Source organism: Schistosoma haematobium, chromosome 6 (assembly GCF_000699445.3).
Source record: "Schistosoma haematobium chromosome 6, whole genome shotgun sequence".
Classification (NCBI taxonomy): domain Eukaryota; kingdom Metazoa; phylum Platyhelminthes; class Trematoda; order Strigeidida; family Schistosomatidae; genus Schistosoma; species Schistosoma haematobium.
Window position 1 is genome coordinate 24389161 of NC_067201.1, and position 15680 is coordinate 24404840.

The 15680-nt window shown below is 35.5% G+C and overlaps 1 protein-coding gene across 3 annotated transcripts in view; it reads right to left on the reverse strand.

The window, feature by feature from the left end:
- MS3_00008865 (uncharacterized protein) overlaps positions 1-15680 on the reverse strand; it is a 54765-nt gene that overhangs the window by 11722 nt on the left and 27363 nt on the right. For all 3 annotated transcript variants that reach the window (XM_051217208.1, XM_051217206.1, XM_051217207.1), the window contains 2 exons: positions 13024-13171; positions 8147-8287 (listed from right to left, as the gene is read on the reverse strand). In XM_051217208.1, coding sequence (XP_051065855.1) covers positions 8147-8287; positions 13024-13171 — 289 coding nt within the window. The remainder of the gene's footprint in view (positions 1-8146; positions 8288-13023; positions 13172-15680) is intronic.

Genomic DNA, 15680 nt, shown 5'->3' on the forward strand with positions numbered 1-15680 from the left:
ATACAGTAAATACTTTATTTGCAAAATGTCAATCAATTGTCTTAACTCAACTATTCCTTCTGCAAATATCAGTCAATTATCTCAGACTACATTGTTCCTGCATTTCCATACCAACTGCTTCCTGTCCCCGTTCTTTCTTACTCGTGTGTATTGAACATTTGGAAGCAAATGAACTACAAGTTTGCTAACACGTATCCTATCTCTTTCGTCGTTGACATTATGGTTTATGAAGAGAGATTTCATGTTACCACCACCACCCGGAACTATTTGATTCAAATACTCCTGGTCAACACAGTGATATGTCTAAACTCCACAAGTTTGCCAATCAATCTATGCATCTTTTAATATTTGAGATCATGAGTCAATTGAAGCTAGACCACCATGGAAAACCTGGGAGCACTGACAATAACTACACACCCGATTAGAGTTCATTCCGAATTCAACTCACTGAGGTGCAATGGTGAGCATCCACCAAGTGTCATAGCATTTCTGATCACCATGAACACAGCTTCAGGTAAGTTTATAATATTATTACCATTACTGTGATTATCATTTTGTAGGTGGTTTTAGATATCTCATAAAAACATTTCTTTATATTCTCATTCAATCTACAATGTTGATAATTTATGCTGATGTTTACATATGCATAACATATACAACAGAATATAAAAGTAAATGATAAATAGAAGAAATATAAGAATGTATAATTAGATTTTATGAATAAATAAACCCATTAAACAATAAATGATTCCGTTTTGTATTGATTATTTGATGAAACTATAATTTATGGACGATCTTTGAGCGACGCTAGACTGACCTTGAGAGTGTCCTACTTAATAACCAGGTTATAAACCTCTGTGAGGAATTAGAATTATGATTGCTAGTTGATAATTAAGGTTAGGAATTAGATTTAGTGTTTTTATCACAAACTGACATCAGCTTTAATGTCAAAACTTTATTTAGACAAATGAATGGATAGTTTATTTATTTGTTTATTTAACCACATAAACATTGGTACAAGAAGGCACCAAATACATATGCGCCACATAAATCATTCGATTTGTGTGAGGGCTGGGATACTGACCGGGTGCCCAAACCGAAGCAGGTGGTTATCCTAGGGGACCACACCCCGAGCATTTGACCTAAAGGCCTAACCCACAAGGCAGTGGAGCAACGTCAGGAGATGCAGTCCCATGGTAGCCAGTCACCAAAAATTGGTTCATACGCCATTTTGTTCCCGCAGGATACTGGAGCCCATGTGCACCATTAGTTTGGAATCCGGTTAAAGCGCCAGACATTCGCTTTTCGTCGTCTCAATTTCGTAAACAACACCCCCGCCACGAGAAGGCAGTGAGTAAGACTTCCCTGGCAGAGGCTGTATACGCGTGGCTGTGTGAGAGCATTTCAAGAGGGAGGGCGGGCCTACCCCACTCTCGGCCATACCAGGGCGTTTTGGGGCAATGGATGGATAGATTTCGCACCAAATCCCGAGAACTGTTATCTTATACACTTGATTGATTCGTTTATATATTATAGTCTCGCCGATTGTTTACATCTTCTTACTGATGTTTAGGACTTTGATTAATCAGAATTTTATTAACAAATATATGCATTCTGTAGGGATTTACTAATGTCACAAGTAACAGAATACAACACACTTATTTTGTCCTATTTGAAACTGAATAGTTACAGTCTTGAACATAAAATGGGAAGATTAAAACAATGAATATGAAAATGAATTAAAATCCAACTCATTTCATAAGCTATTGGTTAATGGAACTTAGTAGTTAAGTTCTTGCTTTAGTTAAAGTTATCGAAAACTTTTTGTTCTTTTAATTTATTTATCCTATTCCCTTTTGAATTAAATGTTCCAGGTTAAAACTTGTGATACTACCTAACTAGTCAAACCGAAATAAGTGAAGGCAAAACTTACTCATTAGAAATAGAAACACAACTGATGCATGCCACTAGTCATGCCGGTCCAAAACATATTTGTGTTCAGTTTTACCTTGTTGTTACCTAGTACGTACAGATTAGTGTAACTAGATGTGAAACACACTCTGTAGGGGAACGAGTAATACTACCCATACATCCAAATAGAAGGAAGGAAAAGTGACTCGAACTCGTGATATAGTGGCTGGTAATCAAATTCCTTAACCACAGACCTACTGATATACAACTTCATCTATGATTGCCGGGATGTATCTAAATAGCTAAAAAAAGAATTAAATCATCATAGGGAAATCTTGAGTAAAACATTTAACATTATTCACCGACTTTGCTTCACGGGCGAGACTATAATTTATGGACGAACCAATCAGATTTACGATAACAGGCCTTGAATTTTGGCGCAAAATTCACTCATCCATATGGTTAAATAGAGGTTTTGGCATTATAACTGATGTCAGTTCGTGATGGAAACCCTATATCTGATTCCTAACCCTAACCATCAACTGTAAATATTAATCTTAATTCCTCATGCTGGTTGATAACCCTTATTTAGCCGTAGAATGTAGGTGGACATTCTCAAGGTCTATTTAGCGTCACTCAGAGGTCGTTCATAAATTATAGTCTCACCGCTTTGCGTTACAACGACAACTTTAGGTAGGCATTACTTAACTACTCATATTCTGATCAGTAGTATTAATCAACGAAGACATCTTTGACATTACCAAACATAAATTATACACACATTTTACAACTAAAAACATTAAAAAAAGTACGAAAGCTTAACATTAGAGAAATGAAACTCCAAATGAATATAATATATAAATGATAAACTAACAACAAAACATAATACTTTTGTAAGCAATGATGGATAGTGGCTAGCAGTGGAATCCAGTTTGACGCGCGTTTCGTCCTATTTGGGACTCGTCAGTTGGATGTACCTGCATCTCAGAGTTGATGTTCACTCTGTGACTCGAACCCAGTACCATTCACTTCAAACGCCATCGCGTTATCCACTATCCATCATTGCTTACAAAAAGCTTGTGAATTAAGGCAATATATCAAGGCATAAGCACAGTATGCACATATGCTAATAACAGACTGATCAATTGCAGTCTTAAACCTCAATGGGAAGATACAAACCAAACAAGTGAAAACACAATATCATTAACATTACTACATACTACTGATTATATGAATCTTATAGTAATATATTCATCATATGTCATTATTGCTATGGCAGCTAAAATCAATAATCAGCAGACGTAAAGAAAGGCGAAAAACAGGGGGAGAGAGAGAGGGAACAACTAAACAAACAAACAGTCATATATAGACATCGATATCCAAATATAAACAAGTAAGTATGATTAGCAATAAGAGCTAAAATTTAGTTAAATATTTCTACACATACAATAAAACGAATAAGTATTAAAAGAAATAAGATTAAAAGGGGATAAAATAAAGGTGGGGGTGTATAAAAGATAGAGAGGAAATGAAAAACAAGTGTTGTTATGTTATTTAGCAAATAAAAATTTTAATTATTGATTTATTATTAAAGAGTATAATTCCAATACCAAAAGAATTAATTAGACAGATAATTTCCGTAGTGAATTGTTTAATTCAAAGGATAACACAATAGCACCTAGCAACTACTTCATTCTAATTCAGGAGGGAGGGGTGATGAAAAAACTGAAGGTTATGTAGTTTTACTAATAATCAATTCAAAGAATTGAAAACACGATATTGATGATACATTTGGCTTTTGCCAAATTACGTCTCCTATGGCGAAGTCGATATATCTGTCTATCAATTAGCGGATGACTATACTGCGCTGCAGTTCGTTCTATTTTACTTTACGGTTGCAAAACGTGGCCTTTAACAACAAATGATATTCATAAGCTACAAGTATTTGACCACAGATGTCTTAGAAATATTGTTCGCATCTGCTGGAATCATCAGGTAAGTAATAGTGAAGCTAGACGCAGGGTATTAGGGAATGATGATGGGAAATCAGTTGATGAACTTGTGAATCTTCATCGATTGAGATGGTTGGGCCACCTGTTACGTATGCCTCAACACCCATTACCACGACACGCAATGCTGACTAGTGTAGGGGATGGTTCGAACGAAGTTAGAGGCGGCCAAACCAAAACGTGGCATCACTCCACAAAGTCAATAACTTCTAGTGTGAGCCATGTTGATAGATGCAGACTACTTGGTTGGAGTCCGCGTGACTATCGTAACCAATGGTTAGAGACTCTGGATGACATGGCTCCAAATCGATCCAAATGGTGTGGGTGTATACACTCTCTATCTTCTATTCAATTATACGATTAAAATCACTTCATATCTTTCTTTCTACACACTAATTCTTTCTTCCTGTACTATAGCCATACATAAAATCTGTCTTTTATATATTACACCATTGAGTTAACTGCTTCTATCAATCCGGTGTTCATCTTGTTGTGCTAATAAGGTATGGCAAGTTGAGCCGCTGCACATATGTGCCTGATCCTACGTTGTACCTGACTGAGTGATATTTGTAAACCTGAGGAGAGATGAACTCGAAGAAACTCATAAATTGATCAGAAATATACTGAACAATATCAAATGTAGAAAAGGGGAAGAATCAGAAAATAAAATGACATAAAATATTCATTCAATCAATCAGTTAGTTGTTCATAAACACATATGGATGAGCAACCATAAGCACAAGCATTGTATAAAATGTGTGAAATTTATCTAATCTTCTTTTTTACAGTGTTCAATAAGAGTGTATCATATATCTAGTAGGTGTGAACAGAGAAACAAAGAAGCCATGATATACAACAGAAGCTATTTTTAAGGGAAGTTATTTCACTTAACATAAGCTTACGTCTGATGTATGATTCACTGCCATATTTTTCTTTGTACTAGAGCTATTGTAAATTAAATGTAACCTTCTGTACTCGATTTTTTTTAACCTGATGCTTAGTCTGTATGCAATTGTACTTTTTTAATTGTTGGTGAGTTGTGGTCATGTTGGTCATCTACTTATACACAAATCTGGAGTAAATCTAGTAGTGTTCCAGTTGACTAGTCTTTTCTCTCTCTTTGGCCTGTCAGTCAGTCAGCTACAACGTAGTATCAGGCATATATATGCAGTGATCCAAGTTGACATACCTCATTAGCACAGCAAGATGAATGCTGGATTCATAGTAGTTAATTCAATTGTGATCATATATAAAGTAAAGATTGCATATAAGGATATAGTGCGGTAGCTTGGCAACCAATTAGGTGATAGAATAGTTTTTATCTCTCTACCTAAGGCAACTAGTTTCAATTCGGACTCACACAGCCATGCCTCAAGGTTAAGCCAGTTAACCTCTCGTGTCAGGAGAGATAAGATAAATTATTTTCTGTATACTAGTAGTAGACAGATCAAGAACATAACACTAGTACTTTAGAGAATTCTTAGTCATTTAATTGGTCAACACTGTAAATAAGTGCATGATATTCACCGAGGAATTTGCTTTGGTTTTCTAGAATTTATGTATTTATGTCTGTAGTGGATTCAAATTTGTTGGATGAAAAAAAAAGCAAATAAACTGAAAGTTGGTGCATACCTAACTGAATTGGTTGAACCATCAAAGGCAAAAAGAAATACAAAAACATGCTAGAAGTTATGCATAACTTTTTAAGAAAATTCCTTGAAAATTTAGAAAAACATACTGTGGTGTATGTTACTTATGTTAACAGATATAAGTAATATATAACATCAGTCGGAAGTAGAACGCCTAGCAGCAGATGGAATAGAAGAGAACGGAAACAAAGAGAGTAATTGTAATAGCAATAAAGGGACGATGAAAATTGAGACAATTGATGGAGGAATTACAAATGAAGTATTTAATGTATGTTTGGGTGGGGAGAGACAGAGATGGAAAAACCTCATTCCAAACCAATGGTGCACATGGACTTCAGGATCCTAAGGAAATAAATAGCATATGAACCTGTTATTGGTCATCGGCTCCTATGGGATTGCATCTACTGACATTGCTCTGTTGCCTTGTGGATAAGACCTTTAGATCGAAGGCTCCGAGTGTAGTCCACTAAGAAAACTACGTGGTTCGATCTGCGCATTCGGGCAGTATCATAACCCACACACACACAAACCAAGTGACGTGTGTGGCACATATGTATTCGGTGCCCTTTTGCACCAATATTTATGTGTTCAAATAAATAAATAACGAAAGAATTCTGTAATTTTGTGTTAAACAATGAACTGATTGTCTCCACCTGAGTGTTTATTCACAACAATATGACATTTTACTCTTAGCGAATTGTATGTTTTTGGAAGATCTTTTGAAAATCCAGTCAATAAAAGTAAAATAATAACGACAAACTTCATGTAATCAATCTGAAATGAAGTAACGCTTGTAATATTTTGTTCAACATTCAAAAAAGTAATGACGGATAACATGTATGTTATTGAAAACCCAAATAAGGCGTGTCTATAATTTTAATTCAATTGGAAATGAATTCAATTAACTCGTTATTGATATTTTAATGAAATACTAATCAGTCTTGTTTGATATATGTGAATTCTATCCGGATTGTCTCGATATAATCGATTAGTTAACGACATCTCTAAGATAGAAATTTATCCAGTTGACAAGTCTCGTATAGAACAAAACGCGCGTCCTGAATTCCACTGTTAGCTACATACCATCTATGCTATAATAAATTGTGTAGTTAAAAATAACTTTTGTGCAACTATACAGTGAAGTAGACATAGTTAATAGATTAAATTACTAGAATTATGTGCAAATTGTATTTGAGTGTGTATGATCTGATTCAGAGCATAATCCAGTACGTCTTTGTAACAGAAAAAATTTTTTTTCCTAAATTAACACACGTAACTCTAACATTCCTAAAAGCAACCCCTAATATTAATAATCTTAACCCTTTAGAACTGATTGATCGTTGAGCAGTAATCGATGTCAACTAAAGAACTCTTAGTGTTTATAGAAAGAGCCAGAAAACATCAGATCTCTTAGAATCGCAGGCACACTTTCCTAAAGAGTGTGAAGTAAGATTTATTGTCGACTATAACCAAATACAATCCTCACCACAATTACTGACTCTAACTCCGAGACTAGCTATCCTAAACCTTGACCATTCTTCGCTTAGTCATCTTGCTGGAACTATTTACTCATTAAGATTTCATTACTTATGATTATCAGTTTTCTTTTGTAATGAGAAGCCATTTTCTAGTTGAGGGATAAACCGGTCAGGATGGTCACTAAAATATGGTTTTATTATTGATTGGTCAACTAGCCATATTATTATGAGTATTAGTTTCTTTTACACAAGAATCTAGAGTTTCAACGTCATGGTTAACCTACATATTTCCTGAATCATGAGAATAAACTACAGTTGGAAGTAAACATTATAGTCATAGATACCTCTCTATGGATTGGATTTTTACGGCCCAAATGTCAATGACTATGGAAATCTAGAAATCGCATGTGAATTGTTATCATACCCGGTTTTGTATGCACATTATTAGATTTCAAAGATGATTTTGGTTAGTGAACTTCGAACTAGCAGTATAGAAAAATCCTTAAAACAAAATGATTTGAGGCATGTTGAGTCACTTTAAAAAGTATTATTTTACCTTAAATGGACACTGACAATGTCTAGAATCATTATCGAAGTTTCTCAGTCAGTCAGTAACAACGTAGAACTTCGTACGTATGTACGTACGTACATACCATACTAGCACAGAGATACAATTGTCGATTCAAATCCCATAGTGGTACAGGTAGTACAAGTATAAGCAGTAATCGGAAAGATTAGGGTTTGAAGATGTTATTCAAAGAGTATAATACAGTGAAATAAATTTGGAAAGAGAAAAAAGAAAGGGACATAGAGAATTCAGAAGATTAGAATTCGGGTGAACACAAAGATTGAATGCACCTGTGTTATTCCATTGCAAACGATTTTGAGCCGTGTCATTCAAGGTCTCTAACCATCGGTTGCTATAGTCTGGCGGATCCCAACCAGATAGTAGGTATAGACCTACCAACATGGTTCAGTTCACCTGTCAGTGGAACTTAATCGAAGCTTCTGGAATGGAACCATCTATTTTATAAAACTCAAAATCACTTGTTGACATATACATGTATAATAAAACGAAATAACACTCCGTTCAACTTACCTCTTTGGTTAATTTTAACGGAACCGATTTCACCAAACGTCCTAAATTCAATTCAAATATATTTGTATTGAATGGCTCATTTGATGTTAAAAAGCTGTATAATAATTTGCTATTACGAAGGAATGGTTGAGCAATCAAATACTAAAAATGCGATATAGATAAAAGAAAAAAACAGTTAGATATTGTACTATGAGAAAAGTTTAATTAATTAATGCGGGGTTCGAACCTATATACAAGCACTTTTAAAATAAGAATCAACTGCGGGACTAGATAATTTTTGGTGAATGACATTAATAAATTATTGAATAACTAATGTACAACAATACAATGGGCAGAAAGGTTGAATGTTTTGTGTGAGAGATTAAAAGGTGTTTACACAATACTTATACATTGTCTTCGGTCTGCCATCGTGCAGTGTGTTCAACAATCTGAACTGTCTTCTAATATGATCTTTAAGTGTACTGCCTACGCCGTGTTTTTAGTCTACTGAAACTATTCCTCCTGTCTGACGACTGTGACAGCTTCTAGCTACGTTCCGCTACATACTATTTACAAGCAATCTTGTGAGGAGCGTCCAGCACATTATTATACAGCATCTAGTTGGATAGTTATTTACAGAATCAATTTTCAAACAGAAATATTTACGAAGGACAGGATGATTGGAATTAAAGGAGGAAATTCGATGCGAATCTTTTAGAGTGAATATTAGCTTTATATAACACTGTAATAGCCAAGAATAGAAAGAAAAATGAGTGTATCACTGTTTATGGGTAATATCAGATAGAAATGTTTAGATCGCTGAAATTCGAAGTGGCATAGTTTGAAGATTATTCCGTTCACCAATTGATATTAACCTGAGTATTCATTGACCAATCATCAAATGTATATATGTATCCTACATAACCTAACTACCTCAGAGATAACATATCAACACTGTATGGTCATGGTTGATACAAGTTGGAATAACACCCACACGCACCCACACACATTTACACAGAGCATCACTTCATTCAAGATTAAATGGAAGGCTTGTTGACCCGTGTTAATTAACATAAAACCTAAATTCAGTAGAAATACCTCTTGACTATTATTAGTCAGATTTAGGTTTTCAATAGTTATTTTTAACAATACTAATTAGTAATAATAACAAAACTATTCAAATTTCATATAGTTTTTCAAACAAATTAATACGATGCATAAAGAGATTGGTTAGGCAGAGGGTAATTTTTATTATTTATTTATTTGAACACATAAATATTGGTACAAACGGGCATCGAATACAGAAGCATCACATTAGTCACTTGATTTGTCTGTGGGTTGTGATACTACCACGGTGCCCAGACCAAACCACGTGATTTCCTTAGGGAGCCACTCGCTGAACCTTTCATCTAGAGGTTTGATCCATAAGGCAATGAAGCAACGTAAGAAGATACAGTCCCATGGTAGCCGGTCACAACGATTCGTTCATACGCCATTTGTTTCCTTAGGATCCTGAATCCATGTGCACTATTGGTTTGCAATGAGGGTTTTCCAACTCACCTAGGTGGATCTTCATTATCCACCAACCCAGTTAAAGCACCGGACATTCATTTTTCATTCGCTTAATTCCGCTAACAACACTCCTGGTACGAGAATGCAGTGCATAGGACTTCCCTGTCAGTGGTTGTATGCACGTGGTCATGTGAGAGCATTTGGAGAGGGAGAGCTGACTCACCCCACTCTCGGTTGTACAAGGGCATTTAGATCAGTGCTGCATACGTATAAGAGCATAGAATACCATTTAAGACTTTGTTTGATTATTAATAGCTATTTAGATGTCTTCTATGAACACATCGCTATAGCGCACCCTAACTTTTTGAATGAAAAAACTTCACCCGCAGCCGTACCGAGGCATTTTTGTGTGTGAGGGTTGGGGTAAGATGAAATTTGAAATACCCAAGAATAAATAATCTCAATTAAAGAGAACACTTCGAAATCCACAAAAAAATTATTATTATCATGTCAATAAACAATAAATATTTATTAAATTGAAAAAGGACAAGGACAATTTTATATCTTAAACAAAGAAGAAATGATCGAATAGAACAATGAGTAGGGAAAGGAAGAGAGAGAGAGAGAGAGAGAGAGAGAGGTAAGGGAGTAAACAATCCATAAATAAATACAGATAAATGTCAAAACAAAAGAACGAATTATCCTCTAAGGTTATACACACATATATACATATATGTGATTCAAGATTCTATTCCATTTCTTTTTTCCTTCACATAAGCTCTTCTCCTCTTAATCACCTCATTGGAAATATTTATGAATCTGTCATAATTAATTAGAACATTTACAACTCAAATAGTAGTCAAATGTAAATGCTCATAATAAGCAGGCAATAAATCCGATGATGATGATGATGATGATGAATGAAGTCTTTAATTAGAAGCTGCACGAATGACCAACGAAGTTGATCTTTTTCAATTACCTCTACAACATTTATTTTATAGGTATTTTTATTGTATATGTAACAATGTTAGTTTGTGAACTCCGTTTGTAGCTCAGTCCCAAGCCCGAATAAAGGAGGGGGGTTGAGCATGGTGTCAACAACCACACCCTTTAGAAAACGTTTCCAAAAAAAAGCGCTAACTACAACAAATAATTTAAGCCAATTAAACTCTGCCCTAGGAGTTGAGGAGATGGGACATAAATTGCAGAGATCATCAAATTGCATCAGGACGAAAGCTTTAACTTGGAATTCAGAAGGGAAACGGAGAAGAGGAATGTTGAGGAACATACTATGTCGGAGATTTGGAAGCACACATCAAAAGGATGAATAGTAACTGGAAAGGATTATCCAGTACAGAGTTGAATGTAGAATGATGGTCGGCGGCTTATGCTCCTCCATGAGAGGTAACAGGTGTAAGTAAGTATGTTAGTCTATTAAATGAACAGTTCATTCTAATAGATAGTTATCTTATCTGTTGATGATCAGTTTGATTGAAGGTTTACGCTGAAAATTCAATCTTTATTTATAAACGAAAGGGGATCCATCTGATAGGTTAAAACGAAAAAAAAGGGGTGGAATAGATTATAGGTCAGTTGCACACCACAACAATTCAAGGTTATCAGGAAAAGACGATGGAAATTGATAGGACACACATTACGCAAATCATCAAACTGCATCATGAGATAGGCGCTAGCTTGGAATCCTGAAGGGAAGTGGAAAAGAGGAAGGCCAAAGAACACATTACGTCGGAAGCAGATATGAAAAGGGTGAATAACAACTAGAAAGAGCTGGGAAGGATTGTCAGGACAGGGTTGGATGGAGAGCACTGATGGGTGGCCTATACTCCTTCACGAGGACTAACAGGCGTAAGTAAGTAACTATATTATTCCCATAACTTCGTTAAATTTCCATCGTGTCGTGCTAATCAGACACATGGTAACTTTAGCCAACGTAAATCCGTGCCAGGTTTTATTATAAAGATGTGTCCATCTGTCAATCTAACTGCATATGATCATAATTAACACGGTAGTTCGTTTTAGCATATTTATCGACGAATTTCTATAGGTATGTGTACTTCTGCGAACATTTCCTAATAACTATTATCTTATGAGGACCGTTAAGAAAGGTTCACACAATGCCGTTTTGCTAACTTGATGGGAGGAAGCTGTTGAAGTCGAGATAAACTTCACTTCATGTTATCTTCAGAAAGATATATCTTTGTCACTCCCCATATAAAGTTATTCAAATCCCAAGATCGAAAACGTAGTATTATTTGGGTTGTTACAAATAAGAAATGTATCATCAACATGTCCAAAGTAAGATTTCATTTCTTCAATCATGTGTTTTAATTTCATTTGTTAAATGTGAAGATAAAGAGTGAGTGTATCTAGGCCACTGCAATCTATCATGTGATACATCATTTAAAGACCGCAACAATTTTGGATATAATAACCCCAAGAAATTACAATATTTTCACACCAAGAAAAGTGATCAACCTGTTTGTGTATCTAAGTTGCTGCGTAAATGATGATGGTGACGTGAGTGATTAAATCATAAATGCAAGACGTTGCTTCAAGACTGCACAGGATAAGTACCTGAATTATTAATACGGAGTGAAACAATTGAGCGCGTCACTCAATTCACTCATCTTGAAAATCTCATCAGCTCTTGTGGCTTTATTTCTGAAAAAATATCGCAACAGATAAGAGCTCGTATGGCCTTCGTCAACTTGCGTCACTCGTAGTCTATGCGAGATAATCTCCTCTCGATCTACAGGAGGAGTATATTAAGCAGCAGTTTTCTCCATACTACTTTACCAGTCTGGAACTTTTTTTTCAAAAATAGAGGATATCCATAGGTTGCTAGTATTCGTAAGTAGGCGTCTTCAACGTATCATTCGTGAATTTTGAGACCAACGAATAAGCAATGCTATGGTTGAGAATACGGTACTAGATAAATATGGCAAGTCGATTGATGAGATGGCAAGTCTTCATCAACTAAAGTGATTGAGACATGCAGCATTACGTATGGAAAATCACCGACTACCTCGATGGACAATGTTGTCTGGTATAGGAATAGACTGACAGAAAGCTAGGGACAGATAAATCAAAACGTAATGCCAGTTCATGAAGTCATTAACAATAGGAATGAGACATATTAAAAGGTGTAGATCACTTGGTTGAGATTTGTGTGACTAACGTTAAAGTCCTAAAATCTTCTTATATCATTTATTCTTCTTTCGATAGTTCATCTATTCTCTTCTTTACTCCTACACTACACTACGTAAGTATGATAAGTTGAATCAATGTATATATGTATCAAATTCTATGTGCTGTATGACTGATAGATTGAAACAGACAAACAACAACAAGATTTAACTATTTACCTGTAAATAACTTTGAAATATATCACATTTACTTTCAAGAAATTCCATTGTACGTGGGGTTAATTGACGTTTTGGTAATTGTTTGATTATTAATGTACCATGAAATTCAATTAATTTTTGTTCAAGTACATAGAATTCAGAATATTTTCTAAAGAAAAAAATAAAAAAAAGGATAAAAATCACGTAGAGATTTACGTGAAATTATTAAGTTTCCGATTGAGATCATGAACTGGTTGATGTTAGACCACCATTAAAAATCTGGAAGCACTGGACAGCCGTTTCGCCTTATCGTGGGACTCCTCAACAGTGCATATCCACGAACCCGCCTCGCGGGATTCGAACCCAGAGCCTTCAGTTTTGTGCACGAACCCTTAACCTCTAGACCACTAAGCCGGCATCCAATGGTGTTAATGTCTAACCTCAACCAATCCACGAAATCGCGCAACCATCTTTCATTTTACTGAAGTAGATACCGGTCTCTACTCGACACGGATTAGCTCCACTGGTCACGGCTTCTCACAAGAACTCCGAGAATTCCCCCACGAAGCTAGTCATTAGCGAGCACGTGCTGAGGAGTCCCACAATAAGACGAAACGACCGTCCAGTGCTTCCAAGTTTTCAATGATGGTTTAACATCAATCAGTTCATGATCTCACGGTTTAAAGGAAAGCGAAGAGCGTATACACCTACGCCATTGTGATCAATTCTGAGCCATGTTATCTAGAGTCTTCACATAGAGAAAGAGAAAGCTTGATTCTATCATGAACTTTGAAAAATCAAATAAACAAATGAACAGTATATACTTCATCATACTTTATGTATATAAAATCGGACAAAATGTTGACATTTCATCTTACAATTAACATAATACCTCGAAACTATGGAAGATTTAAATTGTTTAAGCTGTATAGTTTAATCACAGAAAATTTCATTATGTAATGGGTAACATTCCCATTGGGTGTAGAGGAAAACCCTTAATTGTTATAAACACTAGGACTGTATATTAATTTAATCTATGATACTTAATAAAATTTATAAATTTCAATGAGTAAATATAATTTATCAGTATAGGGGTTTTTGAGTTTTGATCGCGATCATGAACTGCTCAACGTTAAACCACCTTTGAAATCCTGTAAGCCCTGAACGACCGTTTCTTCCTAGTATCGGACTTCTCAGTAGTAGACACCCACGATTCTGCGACCTTCAGTCTCGTGACAACGCTTAATCACCAGTAGAGTTCAACCGTGTGGAATTTGAAGCAGTTACCAACCAAAGACAATGGAAAATGGTCACACAATATCGTGGATTGGTTGAGGTTAGACATTAACACCATTGGATGCTGACTTAGTGGTTTGAATGTTAAGTGTTTGTGTGAGACTAAAGGTCCTTAATTCAAGTCCCGTGTGAGGGATCATGTATGGACACCGATAAAGAGTGCCATACTCGGATGAAACGACTGTTCAGTGCTTCCAGTTTCTCAATGATGGTCCGACACTGATCGATTCATGATCTAAATAGTATAATTTTACTTATTCTTCAAATCAATTCGTCAATGAAATCGATTGAATATTACCTGTAAAAAGTTGGGAGAAAATTTTCAGCTCAAATAGATGTATTTAATGGTGATGAGTACTATGAGTTAAAATGATTTAATTGTGAAGCATTCATTATTTATCCTGAATAACATCCTTATTATTCGCTTCATTTAGAAATGAGATACTTAGTTATTCCACAAGTATTATATCAGGTTATTTCATTTACCTATGTTAATTTTTACTCTGATTGTTAGAATCGGGGCATTAACCTCGTGATTTCCGAAGAATCTCGGCATTCATCATGAGGAGTCATAATTATTATTAATGAGGATCCTTCAACTCACAATGCAGAGTTCAAATGGTTTAAGTGATGTTTCTGGTTAGTGTTTTTTTAGCAAGGATTTTTTTCCACGAGATCGTTCTACTAACTTCATGTCCAACCTACTTCATTTATCCGAGCTTCGGACTGACAGTAATCCTAGAAGGGCTCCGGGTGTACCTGGGCATTATCATCAATAAACAAGGTAGATCTGAAACAGATATGAAGAAACGGATTGACAAAGCAAGACCAATATTCCTAAAATTGAAGAGAATCTGGAACTCAATACGACGGCCAGTCAACATCAAGGACAGAATTTCCAATATGAACGTTAAAATAGTTTTGTTATATGAAGCTAAAATTTGGAGAACCAATACAATCATCATCAAAAAACTGCAGGTACTTGAATATTACGTATTTTTTACTACATAAGCTGAGTTGGATTATATCAAATTGTTCAGCTTTGAATATCAAATTTTTATGCAAAGATGGAGTGAAGTTTAAATTCACTTGGTATTGTTTACTTGAATTTTCCCATTGCACAAGCAAGTGGCTATCAGGACTCAGTAGCTAAATGGATAACGCGATGGCGTTTGAAGCGAACGGTACTGGGTTCGGGTCCCCGAGTCAACATCGACTCGGAGATGCAGATACATCCAGATGAAGAGTCCTAAGTAGGACGAAACGCGCGTCCTGGATTCCACTACTAGACACTATCCATCTTTGTATATAAAGCTCGTGAATTAAGGCTATATCAAGGCAATAACGCACATATGGCAATAAGAGACTGATCAATTGTAGTT